The following is a 27,071-nucleotide window of genomic DNA, read 5'->3' as shown; positions in this document are numbered from 1 at the left end:
TTCTACGGGCGAGGTCTCCCAGGTGCGTTCCAAACTGACGATTGCACTTTTATTTCAGGGTCGTGCCCGTGGACCCAAGACGCGTCCCCAGTGATGATCTTCTTCACAAACTCTTCCCATCCCACTCTCCTTAACTTCCTCTTTTTCAGGAAAAACGAAATGCGACGAACACAGCAGAATAGCACGCACTAATCAGCAAATCACCAACGACTGATTTAACGTGTGGTAATCCGACATTGCACCTGCACTCAGGAGAGTCCCTGCAAAGAGCATTCCAAGCCCCAACCTCTTATCAACCGTTGATGGCGAAATAATCAACAAGGTCGGATACTTTCCAGACAGACCAGACCTCGTTTAGGTGGGATGGGATGGGATGACATCGACGTACTTAATATCTAATCTCTTCGCACCAGGTCGCACCCTCGAGGGTCTATTGCAATATTTTTGGGTTCCTTCAATGTATATTTGTAGATATGAAAGACCAGATTTCCAATGCCACTTTTGATACACTCGAGAGTAGACGTGACTCTATCACGATGGGGATATCACCGTGGACGAAATTGTTTATGATTTTTGGGGGTTGTGTGTTATGTTGTTGTGCTTTGGAAGTTTCGACTCCGAATGGGAAGATTATTGGATTTGATACGCTAAGGACGAGAGATGGAAGAGTGATCCACAGTTTCACAGGGATCCCTTTCGCAAAACCTCCCATTGGACCTCTCAGGTTCAAGGTTAGTCTCATAAGTACCACTTGCTCCACTTTCATTTAAATTAAAAACATCTCATCATTACTCAAACTTACTTGTTTACTAATCGGCGCTACAATCCTTCACGGGTCTTATGCAGTTGTATGTTTGATTAATGTCCTTCTTTATGCGCGCGGTGTATTGGGTTGGCTCATAAAAATCTTATTAGACGCAAATTTGGATTTTTTTTAAAGCAAAACTCTTCAAATTCTCCTTGTCGAGCAGCGTTTTTTGCATTATTATGAGCCAGGGCCGAATTAAGGGGGTGGCCACATAGGCCGCGGCCCATGGCGGAAAATTTAGGGGGCGCCGAATTTTGCAATTTCTTTAAATGTAGGTATAAAAAATAGGATTCAGAAATAAAATTATCAATGAGAAAAGAAGACGAAATCTCTCTTTCCTGAGAGTATAGTCATTTCTAATTTTGTCGTTTTTCGGTGATACAAGAAGTAGCATTCGATGTTGATCATTCGAGCGGTGCGGTCGTGGTCGTGCTCTCGTCTTGTCTTTCGAATCGTGCATAAACGGGCGAAGTCCATCGCGGTCGGACAGCGCGCGCAAGGCGCGGATGCCGTGCATAACGGCGCGAAAACGTAAACAAGTGCGGTGATATCTTATGTCGAGTTCGCATCAAATATGCAAACACAATGTTGTTTGTTATTGGAAAGACAGTCGGTTCGTCGGCTGTGAAAAGTGCCTTGCCCGAGGAAGACTGGCTCTCCCCAGAGCGAGTCCGTTGAAAACTCAAACACCTACACCTACAGCGATGCCAAATGCTGAAAATATAAACCCGTTTCAGAAAAGTTCGATTCTTCCAAGATCGCCTCCTGGGGCATCAAGGGAAAATAAGCCCGAGAATAATGCTAAAGCTAGCGCACAACCCCTTCCGGACAGCGTTGGCGGTTCGAATAAAGGGGAGGTAGAGACAATTCTAACCACAGACCCTGAAAGTGTCAAGGGAGACCCTGCACTAAATGAGAAGACAAAATTGTTTATTTTGCAGTCGATTTCTGCTGTTAAGTCACTGCACGATGAAAACATCCTTGCAAAAAATTTTATCCAAGAGCAAAAGGCCCTCATGGATAAAATACAGGCCGAAATTAAGGAGCTTAAACTAAATAAGTCGCAACCTCAAGTGGCCGGCGGCTCTAAAAATAAGGGGAAGACATTCGTGACTGTCAACAAGGAAATTCCCCAACAAAACGGCGGGAAATTTGGAGCCCTGCTGCTAGATGCGGAAACGGATGATGATTTTTCATCAGGTGACTGGCCGAACTACAATTCAGATCCGGAGTATCAAGACCAACGAAGGACGGCGGCAAAGAAAGTTAAAAAAACTACAAAGAGGAAAAGGAAGCAGGATCAATCCAGCCCGGACTCCAAAGACGCCTCTGGAAGTGGAGCAGACGTCCAAGCTACACAGGATAAGTCGAATAACTCTAAGCCTGGCGATAAGTCTAATACCTCTAATCCTAATGATAGGTCCCCAAAAATTCTACCACCCCCTCCCATTAAAGTGGTAGGAATTAAAGATTATCAGGAAATTAAGCGACTTTTGAAAGAAGCGTCTGATAAAGAAGAGTATGTTTTAAAATTTTTAGGTAGTGAAACCTGGAAGGTAAATCCCTCTAACGACGAAACTTTCAGAAAAATCTCTGAAAAATTAAACGAAAGAGAAGTACAATGGTATTCTCACTCCAATAAAAACACTCGGAACATCAAAGTTGTATGCAAAGGTCTCCCCCCCTCCATACCTGAAGATGAAATTGTCTCGGATCTCCTTTCAAAAAATTTCAAAATTAAATCAGCCGTTTGCATGAGAAAAAGAGTAGAGAAACAACAGAAAAAAAAATGAAAAAACAATTATGCCTATGGATACTGATCCTGAATCTGCTACCCCCCCTCAAACTACCCCTTCGGTAACAACATCTGAAAATCAAACTACAAATGCTAAACCTATCAAGGAATTCGAACTCATAAAAATACCAGTTCATCAACTTGATTTTGACCATTCAGAATCAATAGAAAACATCTATAAGATCAAAGCAATTGCTCATACTATTGTTCAAATAGAGCCAATGAAGATAGATAATAAGATAGTTCCACAGTGCCGAAGATGTCAGTGTTTTTCGCATACTCACAACTTTTGCAGAAAAAATCCACGATGTGTCAAATGCGCAGGCAAACATTTATCTCCTGAGTGTCCTTTTAAAGGTCGGATCTTAAATCCAAAATGCGTAAATTGTGGCGCGATCGGTCATCCCGCGAGTTATCGCGGATGTCCCTTCGCGAAAGAATTTCAAGTTGCACGAAAAAAGCAACTCCAAGCTAAGAAAAACTCCCCTGATCAAAAAAGTTTTCCGAAACTAGGGAAAAATATAACAACTCATGCTCCTCCAAAGAAATTAGATAGGACTTTTGCTCAAGCATTATCAGGCAATACAGCTAATCCGGCAACACAGGGCGCAGGAGACAGTTCTGCCGCTCTGATCGGAGTCTTATTACAAACAATAGAAACTTTGAATGCTCAGCTCAGAGTTCTCACCGAGAAAGTGAGTAAACTTGAAGCTAGCCAGAAAAGATAAACAAAGAAATGAATGACTTTTTTAAATTGAATTGTGATTCATTGACTAATCAGAATTTCTTAATGTCTCAACAGGAAAATTATCCAGAAATCAATTTCGATGATGTTAAAGAGCTACGAGCAAAGACTAATTGCAAGTCATTAAACATTATGGCATGGAATTGCGGCGGACTGACCCGGGTGAAGGCCGAAGAATTCAATGTCACGCTAAGGGATTTCAATGTGGACATAGCCCTATTATCGGAAACCTGGTTCACCAGGACCGATTATAAAAGGTATTTTGCTGGATATAAAATGTTTAACTCATTTCATCCAGCAAATAAGCACAGAGGTGGGTCTTCCATTTTAATTAAAGAAAACATTACTCACAATCTTATCAAGATGATAGAGACAAATGCTTTTCAAGTTGTAATCGTAAACGTGCAAACTGAATTAGACTCTTTCAACATAGCCTCAATATACACTCCACCCCGTAACATCCTCTCAACTGAGGATTACACTGAGTTTTTGGAGGAATTAGGCCCAAAGTATCTGATCGGTGGGGATTGGAACGCTAAAAATCCTCGATGGGGATCCAGGAGAGATAACCCTAAAGGCGTATCACTCCTAGAAGCAGTTAATTTGGTTGGCGGGAATTTTATATCCCCCGGAAAACCGACAAATTTTCCCACTAATCCAGGCCACCAACCTGATCTAATAGACTTTTTTGTTTTTAAAAACATAAATCTTATTGACCACGTCTCATGTGATACCTTAATGTCTATGGAAAAAGGTCATGCAAAAATCATTCTGGAGATTTTTACTACTCCAATCCTTGATAATCGTCCCCCCTCAATTTGCTCTAAAAGAACAGATTGGAAAAATTTCAGGTTAGATCTAGAAAATTTAATTGACAACAGCGTTCCAGTCCTCACTCCAGAAGATATTGACAGGGAGTCGGAGCTGCTGGTGGAAAATATCAGATCCTGTGCAGCAGCCAATACACCTGTAGCTGTAAATAACATAAAACCTTACGCTATCCCAAAGGAACTTCTAAAGCTTATTCGTTTAAAAAGAAAAACCAAAAGAAAAGCAAATTTCACCCATTTTCCTGAAGACAATTCAAAATTTAACAGATTAAATGCAATAGTAAAGAAAAGAACACAAGAATTTTTAAATTACAAATTTAAAAAATTTATTAACTCCTTGTCTCCGTCAGCAGATAAAAACTACTCTTTATGGGCAGCCACAAAATATTTAAAAAGGCCAAAACAGTTAAAATTCCCAATCAGCAAACCTGACAATACATGGGCAAATACAGATGCTGAAAAAGCAGAGGTTTTAGCTGATCACTTTGAAGCCGCTTTTCAACCGCACGAAGACCTGGAAACACTATCTGACTCTGATGTTTCCACCGGCAGTTCTGACTCAGATTTGCAGAATGAAGGGGAAGTGTCCACATTGAAACCCCGAAAAATCAAAAAAATCCCACCAATAAAAATAAAAACCATATCTCCCTCAGAAATCATTAAAGAGATAAAAGGTAAAATTAAGGCAAACAAAGCACCTGGATTTGATAAAATCTCAGGACTGATTTTGAAGAACTTGCCTAACAGGGCAATAATGAAATTGGTCTCAATCTTTAATGCTGTCATTAGATGCAAATATATTCCCTCTCAATGGAAGATAGCGGAAATCTTCGTCCTCTTAAAACCAGACAAACCTCCTACAGAGGCTGCATCTTACAGGCCAATTTCGTTGTTGCCTGTTATCGGCAAACTCTTTGAAAAACTGTACATTAAGAGATTGAACGAGATAGTTGGCAAGCAAAATCTAATAATCGACGCCCAATTTGGTTTCCGAGCGAAACATTCTACAATTGATCAACTTCATAGAATAACTAAATTTATAGAAGACTCCCTGGAAAAGGGAGAATACTGTGTGGCGGTTTTTCTTGATGTAGCGCAGGCATTTGATCGCGTCTGGCACGAGCGCCTCATCGGAAAACTCTACAAAATGCTCCCATGTAACCATGTTGAACTCCTGTCTTCATTTTTATCAGGTAGACAATTTAGAGTGCGATATGAAAATACCACCTCAAGTTTCAGACCAATAAGGGCAGGAGTTCCGCAGGGTTCCTGTCTTTCCCCCCTTCTCTATTCCCTTTTCACCACAGACATCCCGCAGTCTGGGAGAGGGGGGAAACTGGGAGTTTATGCCGATGATACGCTTGTGCTAGCAGCGTCGAAAAGCTACAGGGAGGCACGTTTTAACGCTCAATCCCACCTAAACAGGATTAATAAATGGACAAACAAAGATAAGACCAAATTAAATGCGTCTAAATCGGTAGAAATTGTATTTACCAACAGGCCATTTACTCATATTCCTCTTCACTTAGGAAACTCTGAAATCCCTCGCGACACAGTCGCCCGATATCTCGGCCTCCACCTGGATTCCAGGCTCAAGTGGGGTGCACACATAAAGAAAAAAGTCGAGCAATTAAGACTTAAATTTCATGATATGCAGTGGCTGATTGGCCGCAAATCCAAGTTATCTCTAGAAACCAAACTGCTCCTCTACAAGTCAATGTTGAGGCCGGTTTGGAGTTATGGCTGCCAGTTGTGGGGCTGTGCAGCCAAGTCAAATTTAAAAAAGATAGAAGTCATACAAATGAAAATATTACGAAGCATTTCAAAAGCCAGATGGTATGAGAGGAACGCGGATATTCGCGCCGACCTCAACATTGATTCTGTAGAGGACTACATAACAAAAATGTACAACTCTTACGAAACTAGGCTGCATAGGCATCCCAACCCAGAAGCGCTTGCGCTTCTGGAAAAGGACCAATGCACCCGAAGATTAAAACGTCGCAAACCCCACGAGCTTGGAATTCAGGGGTTCTCAAAATTATCCTTCTTTTAAACTGACGGGCCTCCTTGTGCTCTTCGAACGCAATCAGGGGCTCTTGGGCATTTGACCGGGTTCGGTCACCCGCATTCCATGTCAAAGCAAAAAGACATTTTTACTTTGAAGCAAAATTGTTTTATTTTTCCCTCCTCATTTTTCAGAGGTTGTATTTCTCTCCATATAAAAATGTGTGTAACCTAGTATAAGTTTATCTTATAAGTTAAACCCAAGTTTTTTAAAGATGTATCTTACATCTAAAAACATTCTGTACATATTATAACTTTTGTACAAATAATAAAAAAAAAAAAAAAAAAAGAAGAAGTAGCATCTTTAATTAGTAGAGTGAAGAGAGGAACTAAACACGCAATTTGGCCTGGAGCTCAACGCAGAGAAGAATGATGACGAGGACTTGAGATGAAAAAGACAAGCCCTCCGCGCGGCGATCGGCATGTAACACGTATTAGCGCCTACAAGACTGCACGAATACTTCACCCATTGCGCCAAACACAGTGCGGTCAGGAGCGGTTGGCGTGAAACGTATAGCGCCTACAAGACTGCCGGAATACTTCACGCATTGCGCCAATCACAGTGCGATCAGCGCAGCGCAGCGGCGGAAATTAAAATTACTAAACCACATTTATGTTTGTTCTCTCATAACTTTTTGGTTCATTTCTTATAAATGGAGGACCTTGCCCACATAGAGATAGGTTTTCGGAACTTAACTTTCGCGCAAAGTTCCGTGAAATTTTGCTAGTAGTGTTGAGAGGGCTTTCGCAAAAAATGTATCCAACATGCGTATGTAAACGCGTCTTATACACCCCTCCCCCTCCGGCTCGTTCATTTGAAGGTTTTTATTGATGTTTCAAAACGAATGAGAAGGGGGCGGCAAAATAGAGACGACCCATGGGCGGCAAGTAGGTAAATCTGGCCCTGGTTATGACCATATATTCTCATCCTCTGCCAATATATTTTCAGGAGCCACAACCGGCAGAGCCATGGAGAGAGCCGCTTCAGGCCACAAATGATGCAATCATGTGTCCACAAATCGATTTTGCCAACACGAGTAATTACCAACCTCTCGGCCAGGAGGATTGCCTCGTCCTCCATGTGTACTCTCCGAAGGTAAGATTTTGAGCATGGACATCATTAAGCTTCTCTCGTGAAATTTTCGCATGTTAAAGGGTTAAAAATAAACCCCAAAAAGGTCATTCCGAAACGATGCTGTTTGTTTGGTGAAAAATCAAGGAACGTCGAAGTTGAAGATGCTTGAAACAAAAGATGATAATTAAATTTTGGGTTCTTTCGTCGTGATTAATTATTCCATTCCGTATTTCATCCAAATGTTTTGGTTTAACCAAAAATTTTGGTCGGTTTAAATAAAAGATACGGATCGACATTTTGTGTGTATTTTCATTTCCATATAAACATCAAATTTTGGTCGCTTTATTTTGATATGCACGAGATCGATTGGTTCTCCTAAAAGAAGTAAAAACACTGTTTCATATTCCATAGGTGGACAGATCGGCGAAACTCCCTGTAATGGTCTGGATACACGGCGGTGGATTTCAATTTGGAGCTGCCTCCATCCACCAGCCAGAGCTACTACTGGATAAAGATGTCGTGTTGGTCACCATTAATTATAGACTGGGTGCTCTAGGTAAGTGTGTGGTTGAAATTGATGTGATTGTTTAAAATTTAAGACACTTTATCTCTCATGTGCTCGTCTCGAAATTAGAGTTCGCTCGATTTCTGTGAAAAAGAATTTGATCTTGAGGACTTGAAAGCGAACGGTCGGTATCGACATTGGCGGACCCAGTGACTTGGCAACATCGTTTTTCTCTATTTAAACCTAAGGAAATGTATCGATTCTTGGAGGGGCCAGGTGCTTCGACAAGAATCGATTATTTAACATAGGTTTAAGTGGAGGGAATCCGGTGTTGCCAAATTGCTGGATCCGCATCTGGGTACCGAGAGCCGAAACCACACGATGACAGCTTGTTTTGAAAATTTCTGAACTTATCGGAGGAAAAAATTCGAAAAGTTCCGAATTTAGGGGAAGAAAAAAAATCGAGAAAAGGGGAAACTTGAATTCAGCCGAAAATTTTCGGTAAACGTAGGATGATTTGACGCATACTATCTATTCAGTTCCAAAAAAAGAGTCCTGAGGCCAATAATATGAACTTTTTCAGTATTAAAATAGTTACATTATGAACTTTTTTTCCTCTTCTTTTTTAAGAACAGTTTTGTTAAAGTCTCGTTTTTTACGGCTCTTCACTCGCCCTGTGGTTTAATTTTTTACTTATTTTCACCTAAGGGTTCCTGAGCACTGGCGACAACGCTATCCCCGCCAATCTCGGATTAAAGGATCAAGCCCTGGCGATTAAATGGGTTCACGACAATATCGTTAACTTCGGTGGAAACCCTGATTTAGTGACCATATTCGGCGAGAGTGCCGGGGGTGGAGCCGTCCATCTGAATCTATTATCACCACTCAACAAAGGTAGGTGGCGTGCAGTTTATTGTTATTTTTGAAATTAACACTGATTAAGCGCACTGATTGATTATTTGCTGATTTATTTGTTTTTATTGTCCACGGAAAAAGAAACCTCAGTCCGCCAATTAAATTTTCGGAAGAAGAACTTTTGTCGAGGGAGGTTTTGTAAAATTGGATTTTGAATCCTCACAAACAACACTCAGTAGCGGCTTAAATAATAAATTCTGCGTGGTGTACTTCTTTTTTGTAATGAAATGAGGACTTGAAGTTGCACAAAATTAAAGTTGCAGTTGCGTGGCCTGGTGCTCTCCTGCTGTAATCGCGTAGAATTCTAGATTTTTTTCTCGATCCTACGTTTTAAGCGCGCCGTGCCGTGACTCCAAACTCTGGCTAAGAGCTCGTGACAGACTGCTTTTGCGGGTTCCTACTCAGGTCATTTTTGTGACCCGAGGGATCATAGAGTGTGGAAATTTGTCAAATTGAAGTTCAATATACCATGACGGATGAAAAAAATGTTAACTTTTTCTCGGTGTTATTGTCCTGAAGATTCCTCAATATCGAAGAAATTTTACGAAATTTGGCCAAAGTCGTAAACTTCGAGGCCTTTGAGCGACCTCTAAATTTTCGAATCTTGAGCTGAAATTTTTTTCGGTATGTTTTTTCATGAAATGGAACCGATTGAAGATGTGTTGTCCTAACATTTCGGAGTTCCCCCAAATAAGCCGAACCCTAACGTGACTCCTTCTCCAGATCCTCCAAGTTGGATCCACCCGTTCGTCAAGATACGTTTTCATGTAGCATCATCGTGTGGTCTTACCAATGAAAGACATTGTTCTTGTCCTCTCAAACACGCAATGTTTACCATTCACAATCCCGCAAACATGACACCAACAACTTCTTTTCGTCTCCCATTACAACTAATATTGCGTGCTCGCAGTCGGTGCTGAGGGTTTTCTTTTCTCAGTTCCGCAGTCACAAATAAACTAACCACAACCTAACCGTACAAAAATTAAGTATAACCTATTTCCTTCTTCCCTGATCTAGGTCTGATTCACAGGGTAATTGCAATGAGCGGAACTGGATATGGTCCGTGGGTAATCGCAACTCCAAAGTTGGCTAAAGACAGGACAAAAGCACTGGCTGTGTTGTGTAGCTGTCCCTCTGAACCCTCAAACGAACTCGTTGAATGCATGCGGAAGGTCCCAATTGATTTACTAATAGAGATGGGCAAAAAATTCAGTGTAAGAAAATTTCATTGATAAATTCGCCTTGAATTTTTTCCAATATTTGGACTGCATTTTATTAAATCAGTAACTACTGTATTGCTTCAAGCAGTCGCGCTGGTCGTATAATCGTGGTTTTAATAGCATAATTGTAACGTTGGTAATTTCCTATTGCAATATGTAATCATAATAATAAAATGCTGCTGTTGTACTTGGGCAGTTTTTGACGAAACGCTCCGTTCCGTTTCGTTTCGTTTCAGTCTTGGCGTGAAGTTTGCAACAAATGCCGATTTTTTCATTCGATTCTTATTGGTCCAATAGCTCCCGGCCAGGGAAATATTGGATAAATGAGAGTCGATTATGAAAATCTCTTCATTTTTTTTGGTCGTTCTTTTGTCGACGCGGGCCCAAGAGAACGCGGAGCGTCCTCTGGGGTATGGGCCGCGTAGCGACCAGGGGGCATAGCCCCCTAGTATTATATGCTTGACGTGAAAATTCTTGCGTGTATCTGAAAAGCTAAAATCATCGTATTCAATAAGGGACCCTTCCACATTCTATAAGAGTAAAAATATTTGTACTTTTATGCTGACACTTTTTTATCTCTCTCTTTTCACAGGACTGGATCGTTGGCGATTTTGTTTTCGTACCAACCATCGAGTCCGAAACGGAAAATGCTTTCCTTCCGAAGGAATTAGATAAATTGGGATCCGAAATTCCTTTCATGACAGGGATAACCTCTGGCGAAGGAGGTATTTTTGCATCACGTAAGTAACAGCAAATTATTCGGACATAAGATAGTACTCGAAGGAAAAAAACCTTCGGCTATAGAGACTTAACTTCAGTTCAATGGGAAACTAAAGTTATCAGTCTAGGTAACTGAAGTTTTCTCAGTGATATAATATCCAACTAGGAGGCTCCGCCCCCTGGCCACTACGCGACCCAGTCCCCCGGGGCGCTGCGCGCCCCAAAAGAGCCGATTCTTACTCTTTCTACTCCCCTTCCTCAACCCATTCATCGAGCGTCTTAAAAATGATTCAATTAGACCTTTCCCACTTACGGACTTCGATTTCTAGCCCATCGACCGTTTTACTCCCCTTCCTCACCCCGTCCATCGAGCGTCTTAAAAATGATTTTAATAGAATAGAGAGGATTTTTTCTCCCCTTGATTCTGGGATCAATGTGATAGAAGCCGTAAGACTGACAATGAGATAAACTCCGCTTGTCTCAAAGATAGCTATTCTAACGGTAGTCCGACAAATACAGATGTCATATTTCTTTAGGGATCGTTGCAGAGGGTATTGGCGAGGAGGTAGGCTTCTATGTTACACATTTGACCATTGGTCTCCCTTAAAAAAGTGCCTTGCTTCATAACTGATCGTATGCTACTTTTACTGTCATGTTCTTTTGATTCATAATCAGTTAATAAAAATACCACTGTATCCATAGGCGAATCCAGGGAGGGCGTATGGGGCGTGCATCCCCCTTCCTCCCGGTTCAGCCGAAAAAAAGGAGAAAGAAGAAGAGAAAGAAGGAACAGAGGAAAGAAAAAGGAAAAACCGTCACGGAATTGACTGAAACTGCATATTAGATACTTCAAAAATTAAAAAAAAATTATCGGACCCCCCTTTCGCCCCCCTCTCTATTCGAGGTGACCGGATCCGCCTATGATTGTGTCACGTTAATAATGACATTGGCGGTGTGTTCTAATTTAATTGTATCAATTCTTGGAGCTGCAATGCAAAAATGTATGGCTTACGTGCAGAAATTTAAAATTTGATTTTTTTTTAAAATTCCTGCTCCATTTTTTGCAGTTGAATCAATAATTCCAAACTTTGCAGACTGCAATTTCAAATCACAGAATTCTCAAACAAAAATATCTTTAAAGGCTTAGGATTATCGATTGATATGCTCTATTTTTATTACAGTTATAATCAGGGGAGGAAGTAGATTCGAGAAAGAACTGAAAGAAAATCCGCAGTATGTCTTATCGAAAGCACTGTTACTAAAGGCAGACTTTCCGAGTGACAAACTTTCAAGTGTAGCGGAGCAAGTTCGGAAGTTTTACTTCGGGGATAAGCCTGTAGATCTGGATAATACAAGTCAAGAAGTCGTCAATGTAAGTTAAATCATTTTAAACTGAAGGTATGTTTGCTAGGAATAAAGAACGTTCCGTTACTTTAAATAATATATGTGCGTATTCATGCTAAAAGGAACTAGATACGTGTGGGAAAGATTTTTACCTCCGATACAACCTCTGTAAATTTATTAGAAATGACCTGTACATTCCATGTCCCAAAAACGTGTATAACGCGTCGTGTACCTATAACGCGAAAAAGTCGTGTAAAACGCGAAAAAAAATTAAGATTTGGATTCATGATCTCATCATCAACTCTCACGATTTCTTTTCTTTTTTATCACTCTTATAGATGCTCACGGATAGATGGTTTCTACATGGCGCCGTGGAAGCGGCTAGAAAGCACCACGGAGATGCGTACCTTTATTTGTACGATTACCAACACAGCATTTCTTTCAATGACATTTACAGCGGAGGCAGAATCAAGGGTGGGTTACATTTTGATGATAAAGGAAATAATTTTTCCCCCTTATCCCCGAAAACAGCTGACTTGCCTTTTTCTAAAAATACCCAAAAGTCAACTACTCTAAAAACTGGATAGGTTTTTTTCTCAGAGCTACAATCTTTTTGTTTTCCAGTTTTGAGCGTTGCGAAATCAAAATGTTTAAAAACGTTTATGTGAGCAGTGTTTAATTTTTGGCTCTTAATTCCCTCTTTCTATGGCCGAAATATCCCTTTTTCCGTGTCTGTTCCGCTCTCCCCACCCCCTCTCTTGATTTTTTTTATTTTCGGGCTACCGCATATTTTCTCTATTTTCATCGTTTCTATTTGCAGGTGTATCACACGTAGATGACTTACTCGATCTTTTTCCGTTTACTCTTTACTTTCCGGAAAGAAAATATACGGAAGCTGATATCCAAGTTTCAAGAAAGACTATTGATATAGTAACGGATTTTGCCAAAAATGGGTGAGTTCCCTATCACGTTGTTTCTACATTTAATTCATTTGGAAGGATAGTTTCATTGCGCCTTTTGTAAAAGCAACCTAAATCCATTCGCTCAGTTTGGCACGCGTCTGGGAATAATTTCTTAGATTTGTATGCGGGTGTTCAGTTTTGATGAACAAAATTTCACAAAATACTGTAGGTATTAAATTTAGTCGCTGAAAATCTGACCTCCAAGGCTGAGCGAACCTTTTAATAGGTGAAACAAATGTTTGCAAAACTAATCATGTTAATTCCTTTGACTCCCTCAAACGCCACTAAATGAGTTGTTACTCTCCACGCAATAGAATTCTTTCAGGCATCAGATATTTGCAATTTAAGTACTTTATCTTCAATCAAATTTCTTGATAAACTCGATGGTGCCAAACTGGTTTTCTTTGAAAGAAACTCATAATCTAAAAAAAGCTCTCAAAGTTGAGGCCGTAATAAAAAGGGGGTCGCCACATGGGCAGAGGCCCATGGCGGCAAATTGTGCAGCTTTTTTAAATGTAGGTATAAAAAATCGGATTCAGAAGTAAAATTAGCAATGAGAAAAGGGGACGAAATCTCTCTTTCCTGAGAGTATAGTCATTTCTAATTTTGTCGTTTTTCGGTGATACAAGAAGTAGCATCTTTAATTAGTAGAGTGAAGAGAGGAACTGAACACGCAATTTGGCCTGGAGCTCATGCTCAAGCATGATGACGAGAACTTGAGATGAAAAAGACAAGCCATCGGCGCGGCGTTCGGCATGTAACACATATTAGCGCCTACAAGACTGCATGAATACTTCACCCATTGCGCCAAACACAGTGCAGTCAGGAGCGGTTGGCGCGAAACGTATAGCGCCTACAAGACTGCAGGAATACTTCACGCATTGCGCCAATCACAGTGCGATCAGCGCGGCGCAGCGGCGGAAGTTAAAATTATTAAACCACATTTATGTTTGTTCTCTCATAACTTTTTGGTTCATTTCTTATAAATGGAGGACCTTGTCCACATAGAGATAGGTTTACGGAACTTAATTTTTGCGCAAAGTTCCGTGAAATTTTGCCAGTAGTGTTGAGAGGGCTTTCGCAAAAAATGTATCCAACACGAGTAGGTAAACGCGTCTCATGCACCCCTCCCCCTCCGGCACGAATGAGAAAGGGGCGGCAAGTAGGTAAATCCGGCCCTGCACCGTATAAATGGAAAGCAAATATGTATATTAACAGGGTTGCCACTTTCTCCAATAACTCTAAGGCTGGAACTACGGCAGCTCTGCTAATTTGTCTGTCCCCTGTCTGTGAGAAGAGAGTTTGACAAAATATAGAGGTATGTACTCTAAGGTAGCGTGAGGGATCCCTTTTATTACGACCTCAACCTCGAGAGCTTTTTTGAGCTAGAGAATACCAGCAATACCATCAAGTTTCTTGTAAAAAATTGCGTAGGTAAGAAATGGTACGTAAATTACAAATCCCTGACGCTCAAGAACTCCATCTCTACTTCGATATTTTCAATATGGTTGCAATTATGAAATTCTACTTCTTATCACCTCTTATCCGTTTTTCTTTGTCCGGCCTTCTAGAAAACTGACCGGTATCGGCTGCAAGTTGCAGCCTGTGAGAAGGACGGCGAAGACGCATCAATACCTACACATCACGGCAGAGCCGGCAGTGAAAGAGAATCTATTTCCAAAAAGATTGGAGTTCTGGCAGTCATTGAAAGACGCTCAATCAAAGGTACCTACGTCATCACAGCAAATCTCTGTATGTAGTACACGGAGTATTAAAAAAAAAAAAAAAAAAAAAAAAAGCTGGTAAATCCAACACGTGGTGTTGGAAGAGCGCGCCATAAGCATATATCTGCATAGTCACATTCAGGCTTATCCTGTTTTTTAGTCACTGAACGAATTATAGAAACGCCTTAAAATAATTGTGAGTTATATTCATCCCGCCAAAAACATTTCCATGTAAATATGAGCTGCCAAGCTAAAAATAAGAACATATAATACAAAATAATAATAATCTCTCTCATTGGGTCAGATTAATGTTCACTTTATTTGCGGCTGATCGTAAATCAACCAAACGCAAGCTGTGATGACAGAAGTGGCTTTGAACTACGAAAAAGATCGATAAATTTGAATCGATTCTTTAACATTTTTTTGTCTATATCTTGCGTTTTCCCGATAGCAATGTTGAAGGGAGGAGAAACTTTAAAATAATGTCAATAAATTTTACTTGGCGTCTACTATTTGGGATATCAATTTATTTAAGGCGACGAATGTTTATATTTTTAGCTTGGCAGCTCATATTTACATGGAAATGTTTTTGCCGGGATGAATTTAACTCATAATTATTTTAAGGCGTTTCTATAATTCGTTCAAGAACTAAAACGCTTTGAAACGCAGGGCTTTGGGAGGATAGGGGACTTTGGCGGTTGGGGGTCGCAGAGCGCCAAAGAGCACTATAAAAGCGGCACATACATACATGCTAAAACGCAGGATGGGCCTGAATGTGACTATGCAGATTTATTCTAATGACGCGCTCTTCCAACACCACGTGTTGGATTTACCACCCTGTGTTTTACTTCCAAAACATGTCTATGCGCGAAATTGACGGATATTGCCAAAATCATTATCAGTTCATAAATGACCTCCATTTTGCTTTATCAACTCAAAGTGGGGAAACCGAACTTTTCCTTTCATTAAAACCGACTTCCTGTGAAAAATTCTATTTTCCGTGAAAGTTGCGTACAATGCGAAAAAAGTTAAACGAAGATTCATCATCTCAACATCAACTCTTACGTCCTCTTCTCTTTTTCATTTACCGGTCATTTGCATCATCCATCAAAGACGGTTTTTTTCAAATGTTGTCAACAGGACACCACAGTGAATGCCGCCTGGAACACACTGCCCAATATGCTACTGTGGCTTCTTCCAATCGGTGTCTGTCTGATCTATCACTACCTGTAAGCGCAGTGGCGGCCGGTAAAGAAGTCTTTCTCGGTTTTCTCTCTGGCGCTGAATAGAGTTTTCCATGCACAGCCAGCGGGAGGGTTGCATAGTGAAACACAGCATGTGTTTCTGACATTTTCTTGAGTTCTCTCGAATACCTATGCGTAACGCACAAGTAAAAGAAAGCCCCTTCTACACCCTCGATGAAACCTCCTCCAACTCCATGGGCTTTATGCAATATAAACGCTGGAATCGGTATGAATATAGCATAGAAAAATCTGACAAGTTGAAGATTCGATAGGCTTTTTGTCATTAGACCTTGTAGGCTTCATTGTAATTTTTGCAAAATCTTACGACTGCTGTTTATATTTTATACCGTAAAAAGGGATGAAAACCCACGCAATATTGAATAAAGACTTGTATATTAGTATTTACACTTGTCTCATTATTTCACATTCTTTACACAGCATCTCGGAGCCTTTACAAAATTGATAGTGGGCCATAACATTCGGAACACCCTGTGTGATTTTGGGAAAATTCAACCTCTGAGGATATTCGTGTAATTTTACTGAATTATCCCTTACATGAATTTTTCATGCTTTTCATTAAATTTAGACTCCATCCAGTGGTCAATCAATTTAATTTATCAGTATAAAATCCTTTGTATAACTGTATTTCTCGCTGCACTCCACTTTTGGATTTCTCTTGCTCGTTGTAATATAATTGGCGGATCCAGGAAATTGGCAACAATGGCAACAATTTGGCTGATTTGGTCTTTTCTCCATTTAAACATATAAATTATATCGAATCTTGGAGGGGCCAGGTGCTCGACAAGAATCGATTATTTAGCAAAGGTTTAAATGGAGGAAATCTGGTGTTGCCAAATTGCCGGATCCAGCTCTGTGTAATATTCAGTGATATTCATTTTTCAGACGTAAATTGAATTGCAATCAGGATTACTATCCCAGTTTACATGAAATGCACGATTTTGTTTTAATCGATCAGGGCGTGAGTCATTTTTTCTTATACAATATTTTGCATATGCATAAGATGTTTGGTAACTTGCTTTAACTGAACTGGATTTTGCAATGAGGAAATATTGTTTATGGCTCCTTTTTGAAAAAAACCCATGCACTAATAGTGCTCTTGTAGATGAGCTAGAAATAATCGTCTCTTATTGCAAAATGTAGCTAGGCTAAGTACCGGTTACTTGCTAGGGATTAAATAGGCTGCATTTTGCAGTCAGGGAACAATCGTAAAAACACTTATGTCTACAGGGAAACCAATGGTATGCATACGTTGTTTTAAACTGAGCCAGAGATTGTAGTTCGAAATTGCAAAATTTAGTCCGAATGTGTATCGAATTCAATCGGAGAGAAAACAAGTCGCATTAAGATCAAATTCAGAAAAAAATGTTGAAGTTTTATTTCCTCTTACAAGACTAAATGTTCGACTAAGGATTTCATATTCAAAACCTTTTCGTCGGTTTTGAATTTTTGACCGGAGAATGTACAGCTACTTCAGCTCAAAAGTACTCTTGGCAATAATTTATTTTCCAAGTACGAGAAAAAAAATTGTAAAAAAGTAGGAAAATAAAACTGAAATGAATTACATGCAGTATTTTTTTTACTTTAAGAGCCATAAAAAATCCCATTTAATCATCCAATTGATTACTTCTCAATTGAAGAATATTTTACTTAAACTTTCACACCCATGTGAGCTACTTTTTACAATTTTTTACTCACTTATAATATTTAGAATCGTGAAAATTACCATTTTTAATTGTTTTTCCGCATATACTTTCTGCATCATTTCCAATCATAAAAAATTGCTGAAAAACATCGGCGGTTTGTTAGGTGGTATAGGATATGGTTGAAACTGTTCATACTTTGATTTCAAGTTTCTAAACTTCCCTTACTTTTTCATTGTTGCAGGTTATCCTTGCCTGCGCCTTCCTCGCCGTGGCCCGCGCCGCCGGCCCAGCCGCCTACAGCATCGGCTCCGTTGCCTACGGATACGACGGATCCGTCGGCAATGTCCACGAACAAACTGTCAAGTCATACGGAGGCCTCTCATCCGTCTCCGAATACTCCAAGAGCGTAGTCGGCCCCCACGCCACCGCCTACGCCCAGGTCTCCCGCTCAAGCAGCTCCCCCTACGGAGCCGGCTACGGATACGGTGCCGGTTACGGATACGGAGCCGGTCACGGATACGCTGCACCCGCCGTCGTAGCAGCCCCATCCGTCGTCGCCGCCCCCGCCCCGTCTACGGAGCCTACGGTAAGGTCGCCGCTCCCTACGCCGCCTACTCCGGCTACGGTGCCGGTTACGGATACGGAGCTGGCTACGGATACGGAGCCGGTTACGGTTACGGAAAGAGCTACGTCTCCTCATACGCTGCCCCAGCTGTCTCCACCTACGCTGCCCACGCTCCCGTCGTCTCCAGCTACGCCGCCCCCGCTGTCTCCACCTACGCTGCTCACGCTCCCGTCGTCTCCAGCTACGCCGCCCCCGCTGTCTCCACCTACGCCGCTCACGCTCCAGTTGTCTCCAGCTACGCTGCCCACGCTCCCGTTGTCTCTAGCTACGCTGCCCCCGCTGTCTCCGCCTACGGATACGGAAAGAGCTACGTCTCCAGCTACGCTGCCCCCGCTGTCTCCACCTACGCCCACGCTCCCGTAGTCTCTAGCTACGCTGCCCCCGCTGTCTCCACCTACGCCCACGCTCCCGTAGTCTCCAGCTACGCTGCCCCCGCTGTCTCCAGCTACGCTCATGCCCCAGTTGTCTCCAGCTACGCTGCCCCAGCTATCTCCAGCTACGGATATGGAAAGAGCTACGTCTCCAGCTACGCTGCCCCCGCTGTCTCCACCTACGCCCACGCTCCCGTAGTCTCTAGCTACGCTGCCCCCGCTGTCTCCACCTACGCCCACGCTCCCGTAGTCTCTAGCTACGCTGCCCCAGCTGTCTCCAGCTACGCTCATGCCCCAGTTGTCTCCAGCTACGCTGCCCCAGCTATCTCTAGCTACGGCCATGGCGCTGTTGCCCATTACTAGATTGTAAATTAAATAAATCGTTACCACTGCCAGTTACCATCAACAAGACTGCGATACTCGCAATTTTGTCGATCGAAAACGTTAAACTTGGTATCATCATTCGATCAGTTCCTTTTTCTCATTTGTCTTTCTGATTCTTTTCATCGAACAAATTGTTAATTTATATTTATTTATAAATTTTGATACAATTCTGTCTCTTCAAAATGTGAATAAAAAGTTATTTATTTATTTTTCAATTCAAAGTTTCCATTTATTGCATTATCATATATAATTTTAATTAGTAGATCTTTCATAGAATCATGATGCTTCGTAGCATCAGTGCTGAGCTTAGGGAATGTAACATTTACACAGTCATGCGTGGTTTAAAGATGTCACTCATAATTTAAATATGGACACTGTTTTTTTTAAAAAAAAGTTGTTATTTTTTATCCGCAATTTAATTATGAAATGCAAATAAAGAAGGAATCTACTTCCAGAAGCTGAAAGTAGAGACAAGAGAAGTTGTAATGGCAACTTAGTTGAATTTCTAGCGTAGATTAAGCTGATATTTCTAGTAGAGATCGCATCCAGGATGAGACTTCACGGGAGATCATGGATGCTAAAAACACCATCGTCAATAGCATTATGAGGAAACAAATAAAATGGTACAATCATGCAAATATAGAATGGTAGTTGACATGTTACCAAAAAAGGTCCCAAATTGAGTTCCAGCTGGGACAAGGCGCTCGACGAGAGGATAGAGGGATGTTATATACAACTCGGAAAGCTTAGTGCGAGGTTTCCGAGGGGTTATGGTTTACCAGAGAACAAAGTAGCGGTTAGGGGCCGTAGAGCACCAGAGAGCGGTACCAAGCGACACCTACGTATGTATCTAATGGGACTCAATTTTGCAATTATCAACTAAAATTTCTAGCTTAGTTAAGGAACAACGTATACACCATTAGTTTCCGTATGCACAAAAGTGTTTTTACGGATGAGCCAGGAATCGTAGTTCCTAATTGCAAAATCAAGTCAAATTTTAATTACATGCACGGATATTTACCTCTTTTCCAATACTTTTTGGATTTTTAAAATAGTAAAGCGTTTTTTATACATAGGGTATCCAGTATCCAGGGTATCTTCTCCTCCTCTCGCTTTGAATCTAATACAGTCAATGTTTCTGAAACTATTTCATCGGAGAAAACGGATGCCCCAAGAAGGAAGAAGAGTCAAGTAATTTCTAACACTCGATCATTTTCTATCGAAGTTCAGTCATCAATCGCTTGATGCACTGGCGAGGCGTGAATGATCGATTATCAATATTTCCCCATTTGAGCTGTAGTAAATAATCGATTCTTAGGGTGTTCGCTGCAAACACCCTATTAATCGATATTTTTCCATAGGTTTAAATGGTAGATCAATCGATATATCGCAAAGCACACCATTGGCGGTAGGGCCTTTTGCGCTACCGTCCACGAACATTTTAGTAAAAACACCGAAAATAAAAGTGAAGTTGATTCAACATTCTGGATGTAAAAGAAGTGTGCGAAAACTTATGAAATGCCGGAGTACCCACTACGGCAGTTACTTTAGCAATGTTAAGATGTAAAACTAACTACTGTGGCGGGTAATTGAGCAGTTTATAAGTTTTCGCAGTCGCACCCATTTTTTGCATCCCGAATGTTACATTAACTTCACTTTTTTTTGGTGAAGCTTTTGTCACATAATCGGACCGTGCCATCGATATGTCAAGGTCAAGTGCTGTGATTGGTCCATATCATCGAATAAGCCAATCACAACACTTGACCTTGAAGATTTGATGCCTCGATTTGATCGTGTGAAATCAGCTATAGGAAAGTTCCAAGTTTTTAAAATTAAGCGGCTTGATACTGATTTGTCGATGATTTCTCTGTGTTTGTTTTATTGAACTCATGCTTCTAAGACCCATAAAAAGCAGCGCTCAACTTACATCGATAACGTGGGTTGGAAGTTTTAATCCGCAAATGTCCGCGCCGTAAAAGTGCAGAGCGAAAATGATGAAACGCAGAGCAATATGAACTTACTCGTCGAGATAATTATCTCATGCCATACGGAGTCAATTTGATATCACAACGTGATTGAGGTAGGAGTCTGTCAAGGCGTCACACGGTGGGGCAATTCAAAGGAAGGGGTTGGATACGATGCGGGATAATACGAAATGCAGATGTTTTTAAATGAATCAGTGAGTTCGAAAACACACTAACTCGGAAAAAAAAAATTGTTCAGGAAACACCTAAAACTGCGCAGCAGGCGAAGAAATTAGTCTAAGAAAAACCTTTTTGGTGCCAAAGGACAAGTACTTAGAGACTTTGTAAAGCACCAAGTTGAAATCGATACACTATGTTTGACCATGTTGACACCATGCTGACAGAGAATCAAGCGTTTAAAAATTTCCGAGTTGGTGTGTTTTCGGTCTCACCGACTTTCAGATACTGATTTTTCATAGTCTGCATGCCCAGAATAATTTATATTTTCTGACCTGAATAACGCTTGAATATTTATATAAATTGTTGGTACAAGGTATACTGAACCGAAAAAAGAAAACCACAAAATCGGACGGTCACTCGTTTCCCTTGAAGTGGTAAAAAATTGGTATTTCCAATGATATACTTCGACTTTTCCCTTTTCCCGTCGCTGTTTCGAGCACTTCCGATTGCAATTTCGAAATTTCCTTTTGCGTGTAAATGCGTCTATCCATAAATGTTATTAAGCCGTAAAAAAGTGAAAATCGAAAAAAAACCCGAGTTGGTGTGTTTTCGAACTCACTGATTCAAATAGTCTCATTGCGGTTTCAGTGTAAAATGCTCTGTAAGTAGCACTACTTGAAATACATAATGTGACTAAATTAACATCGAAATTTGCAGTTTTAGTGAAAATATCTCTTTTCGACCTCTCCCAGTGGCTGGTCCCACTGTGCGGCAAGAAGGATTAGGGCATCGCCCCGTGAGCAAGACTCCTGCAAAGCCCCCGACGGCATTTCTCGTAGGACGTGTGGACTTCTCCGCACGTGATGTTTTTTTTTATCCGTGTAAATGTTTTAATCATCTGAGGTTTAATGAGATTTTATGTGATGGATCTGACGTGAGTTTACCGAAAGGGAAAAGCCTCATCTTGATTATCAAAAATATTACTACGAATCTCCGTAAGTAAAATATATGGAATAAATCGATAGGCAAAGTGCGAAACCACGTATCTCTGTTTGCAACGTTGAAGACTTTCTGCCATATTTTTTTATTTTCTTTGGAAAACTAGGCAACTTAATTTCTTGAAAATTTCCTTGATTTATCTTCTAGGCTACCCGAATATTCCGTAGAAATTTCAAGTTGTATAGTTGACTTGTTTCTCTTAAAAAAATAAATTAGTAGCGGAAATTTTGAAACACCGCTATATAGGTACGTGGTTTCCCACTTTGGCCATAGAAATGAAGATAATACAAAAATGTATCGATAAAGGAAAGAACTTTAGCAATAAAATACTGTATCATCATGAGTGGCGATAGCCACCTCCGAAGAAAGTCTGTAGACACGGCAACAATAGACGCAGCCTGACAGAGAAGTGGCAGCCAACTTGAGACCCATGCAAGTTCATTTGTCTAAAAATTAAGTTGGGCTCGTATAGACTTTAGAGAAATCGGCGCACAGTAGATCGAGTCAATCAGAGAGGTAAGACACGGAATTTTTGACTAATACTGCAAATTTTGATGTTTATTTCGTCACATTTTGAATTTCAAGGGTTGCTGTCAGAAAAAAATTTCACGAGGAGACCAATGAAACCACTTTTAGACCTCAAAATTGTGTATAAAAGGAGCTTTTAAGCTTGTAAAGGTTCCAAATTTTGTCTGACCTCGCTCCTATTGACTCGATCCACTGTGTGGCGGCACGAATTCCACCGATTTTAGTGCTACGGACGCGGCTAAGTTTGAACTACGACGTTCAAGACTTTCCGTTAGATCCATCGATACTTTCAAAAACTTTTTATTTTTTCCTAAAAGGATAACATCCACTCTGGAAGGAGCCTGTTATCCCTAGAGATTTCCGCGTCCCTAAAAGTGGCGGGTTTGAGAATGCCCATCAGAAATGATGGATATGTAACGTGGTACCCGAGGACCAAAAGGGAAAGGCGAACAGGGCTCTTAGCTATGTTTGGAGCAACCTGTCTAAGAGGAAGCACTTCGAAAACCGGGTGAGTAACCTGAGTAATTGTAGTTGCCTAGAGGTGGGAAATTTTAGAGGAGGCAAATTACGGAGGGAAGAAACAATGGCTAAAGAACAATACCGCATATCCGCAAATTGACGATTTTAGAGTCCCTTTATACTGAGAGTCAAGACAAGTTGAATCCATTTCTGATTGGTTCCCGTATTTTAGGCCTCCACAGTGTCACAAACGGGAATAAAGATTACATTTTCACCAATTGCAAAGATTATAATCTGGAATGGACCAGAGAATTACGGGTTCGGGAAGGAACAAACGGAATGAGAGCAGGAGGAACGGAGAAAGGCATTTGAGAATGGGCCGATCAAAGATTACGAAAAAACGTTCAATTTCTGTAATCTTTATTCCCGTTTGTGACATCCATGAGCCGAATTGTCTTGACTCTCAGTATAAAGGGACTCTAGACGATTTGAGCTTTTTCTGCAGGACGCAGAAAAAGTTTTACCATTTATGTATTTATATATAACCTACCTCGAGATTAGCTTTGCAATTTTTTTATACATTACAGCGCTCCCGTGTGAAATTGGTAAAAACTAAAAACGTCAGCTTGCGCATATTATACTGTAGAATGCGACAAAGTCACTAACTCGTTTGCACCAAAATTATCAGTTAAGCGGTGTTGTTCCTTAGCAGTGGCGTGGCGTCGTGGCGTGCTTTGCGATATATCGATTTATATGCCGTTTAAACCTATGGAAAAGGATCGCGAAACAGGGTGTTCGCGACAAACACCTTAATAATTGATTCTGTACCACAACTTCAAATGGAGAAATTTCAAAAATTGATCATTCACGCCACGCCACTGTTCCTTAGTCCTTGATAAGAATAATAAGAGGCGGAGGAGAGATTTTCAGATTTTTCTGTTTATCTGATTTACCTTATAGTTCAGCAGGTAACATTTGACGAAAATTAAGACAAATCTGCTCAAAAAACGCAACACGTTTAGAAAATGTTCCAGGTGAGCCCCCCCCCCCCCCCCGGGCCTCTATTTACGTGATCTTCCCAGTTTCAACTATGATAGGAGTGGCCAAATTCCAGACGCCTATCACGTTCAAAAGATTGCTGATTATAGAAGGCAGATCTTTCAGAGACGAGGAATCGAACTATTCTATCCGTTGTGATCGTTGAGATGCATGTTTCCAAACGATAATCCTTTGCGAGGATTCTTAAATGAAATGGGTATCGATGATATAGAATCAGATGTAAACGATAGTATTCTCAGTACCATACCACTATGAATACTATACATGAAAATTAATTAATACCGATGAAATAAATTGGACGTATTTCTACCAAACAGAACTATGTGCATTAGGACATGAGCCTTAGGACTAATACGAATAATTTTACAACATGGCTCAAGTCATAAGGCACATATTTCCGTTTGAGATATACGTCCAACTGATGGCCGATGGCTGTGCACTCGGATCTGGAAGAGTCAGTATATCATTCAACGACGTCAAGACTTTCCGTACCTTTCGCCTTCAATTTGTGGCGCATGCAACTCTTGGTACAGAGCACAAACCTGGCGTATCGTTGAAAATAAGGCGTTTTAATAACTTCAGCATTCACGCTGGACGCAGCTGAAGTTGAAACTACTTATTGGCCGGTTGTTGACTTCATGAGGCATAGAAAAAATTCTGTTAAAATAAAAGGTTTCCTTGTTGATAACGAAGAAAGAAGCGATCTTTTAAGTATACTGAATCATATTTCAGTCGTTAGTTATTTCAGTACCTAGACTCGTGCCTGAAAATCTTGGACATTATACAACTGAGGGGCTTGGTGGACAAAGCACATGAGGGCAGTTTATGCTATTTTGCGAAATACGTGTTTGAAGTTCCGAAATTACATGGATCCTGATGGCGGAGAGAAAGTTCAAACTGACTTTTTGATGCTGAAAAATTGGAACTTGAGGACAAATTTTTCACAGAATATACATCAAGACTAGTTCTCTTTGAAATCGTCAATACCTCAGTTTTTTCAAAAACTGCACTTATGCACCTTGTCCTCTAGGCCCCTCAACTATCCACTGAGAAAAATTATGGTTATAATTACCATATTAGTGGTATTTAATATAAACTCTTAATTAGTAGTTGCCATAACCAATAATAGGGATATTGTTACCATTAAATGGTAATTTTACTACCGCACACTTGTAAAATTACGATTCCTCCAGTAAAAATATTGCTATTATTGGTTATGACCACTACCAATTAAGAATGCATATTGAACACCACTAATATGGTAATGATAACCATAGTTTTTTCTCAGTGTCCAACCGTGGATTTCCTCATCCCAACATTTCAAATGCTATTTTTTGTTTGCGAAAACCATTGGCTTTCGATTCGTTTTTTCGCTTTTTGGGAATAGAAAGCTGAAATGCGCTTTTGGGTGAATCGATCCATTCTTAATTTCTGTACAGGTAGAATAACAGTGGCGTGGCGTGCTTTGCGATATATCAATTGATCTGCCATTTAAACCTATGGAAAAGTATCGATACACAGGGTGTTCGCAAAGAACACCATAATAATCGATTCTTTACCATAGCTTCAAATAGGGAGATATCGCTACTCGATTATTAACGCCTCGTCACTGTGAAATAAACTATGGCATGCACCACCAAGGTAGGTGACATCATAATCCGTGATTCTCAAAGGGTGATATCTTCGTAAATATTGGACGAGAAAACTTGATGTTTGGATACATCTTCATATATTTCTTCCTGATCTAAAATCTAAAATCAATGAACCACGATTCTGTGATTAGCGCAGCAGATCCGTTATGTTTATTAAGTCCCTATAAATCTTACATTTTTACTCATGAAACTTCGATCAGATAAATTTAAATTTTCTCAGATATTATACCGCCGTAAGTTTTCGACGAGATGCGATAATCGAACTGCACTTTAGCAATGTCTGACCCATGTAATAACTTGTTTGCTCGAGTTCAATTTTGTTCGATCAGAAACATGGGTGGCTGATCGTATCACAAACCAAACTTTCATTTATAAATCCGCACCTTTTTCTTGTTCGTGCAGGAAGAGCAGGCGACAAGAAAAGCGGAAAAAGCCGCAGAAGTGAAAGAGTCGAGAAACTTATTTCGCTTTGTCTAAAAGGTGAGGAGGTTAGGTATCTATCTTCGAAGCGGAGGGATAATTTTCTTTCTCCTTCTCTCACTCCGGCCTTTTATTTTTTCTAACAGTGTGTGTCAGGGTGTGTTGTGTTATGTGGTAGTTGCCAAATCCTGATTCCTACGACCATCTTTTGACCAACTTTTGACCAACTTTTGATCACTTCCTGAGACCTGAGGTTAACCTCTGTGTCGGGTGCAGATGAAACAGGCAGTGGGGTGGCGTGAATGATCGATTGTCGATATTTCTCCATTTGAAGCTGTGGTAAAAGATCGATTATTAAGGTGTTCGTTGCAAACACCTTCATAATCGATCCTTTTCGATAGATTTAAATGACAGATCCAACGATATATCGCAAAGCAAGCCACACCACTGGAACCAGGATTGTAGTGAGTCGAAAGCGGTGGGCAGAATGTTTTTACCTCGAATATTCACTATTCAGTAAAATTTCTCTCAATCTCGAGATGTGAGATGTGACTGCTCGCTATCAGATGCGACTGATAAGCGTGTAAAATATGTACGTGGAGCGTACTCCTTTTCCCGTCCCTGGCTCGGGCGACGGTAAAGTCGCCGCAAAACTATATGGCTTTGCGCAATTAATTATTCTTGACTCTGCTCGGTTTTAATGATAATTAAAGGGCATTTATTACAACAATTCAGAAACTCGGACGATGTTAAATTTTTCACTGATTTAAAAAAACGGATTAAAACGAACTAAAATATTCATCAAAACCGAAAAT

General features: G+C 40.6%; 2 protein-coding genes across 2 annotated transcripts; both read left to right on the top strand.

The window, feature by feature from the left end:
• Positions 1-463: 463 nt before the first annotated feature.
• Positions 464-16,352, top strand: LOC109039107 (carboxylic ester hydrolase). The gene is made up of 11 exons (XM_072303072.1): positions 464-731; positions 7,192-7,338; positions 7,729-7,873; positions 8,531-8,716; positions 9,755-9,951; positions 10,550-10,697; positions 11,859-12,049; positions 12,360-12,495; positions 12,842-12,974; positions 14,555-14,708; positions 15,848-16,352. The coding sequence occupies exons 1-11, from the start codon at positions 474-476 to the stop codon at positions 15,938-15,940; spliced, it is 1,788 nt and encodes a 595-aa protein (XP_072159173.1). The 5' UTR covers positions 464-473; the 3' UTR covers positions 15,941-16,352.
• Positions 16,353-17,832: 1,480 nt separating this feature from the next.
• On the top strand, positions 17,833-19,210 carry LOC109033974 (uncharacterized; the record flags this gene model as incomplete). The annotated part of the gene is made up of 2 exons (XM_072303484.1): positions 17,833-18,246; positions 18,300-19,210. Coding segments are annotated over 2 exons (1,089 nt in total), but the record flags the coding sequence as incomplete, so codon positions are not given.
• Between the last annotated feature and the right edge of the window lie 7,861 nt (positions 19,211-27,071).

Source organism: Bemisia tabaci, chromosome 8 (genome assembly GCF_918797505.1).
Source record: "Bemisia tabaci chromosome 8, PGI_BMITA_v3".
Lineage (NCBI taxonomy): Eukaryota > Metazoa > Arthropoda > Insecta > Hemiptera > Aleyrodidae > Bemisia > Bemisia tabaci.
This window is presented reverse-complemented; position numbering and strand designations above follow the sequence as displayed.

Coding starts and splice junctions, on each gene's coding strand:
- LOC109039107 (XM_072303072.1), top strand. CDS start 474: ATGAAAGACCAGATTTCCAATGCCACTTTTGATACACTCGAGAGTAGA. Junction 732..7,191: donor TTGGACCTCTCAGGTTCAAG/GTTAGTCTCATA, acceptor ATATATTTTCAG/GAGCCACAACCGGCAGAGCC. Junction 12,496..12,841: donor CAGCGGAGGCAGAATCAAGG/GTGGGTTACATT, acceptor TTCTATTTGCAG/GTGTATCACACGTAGATGAC.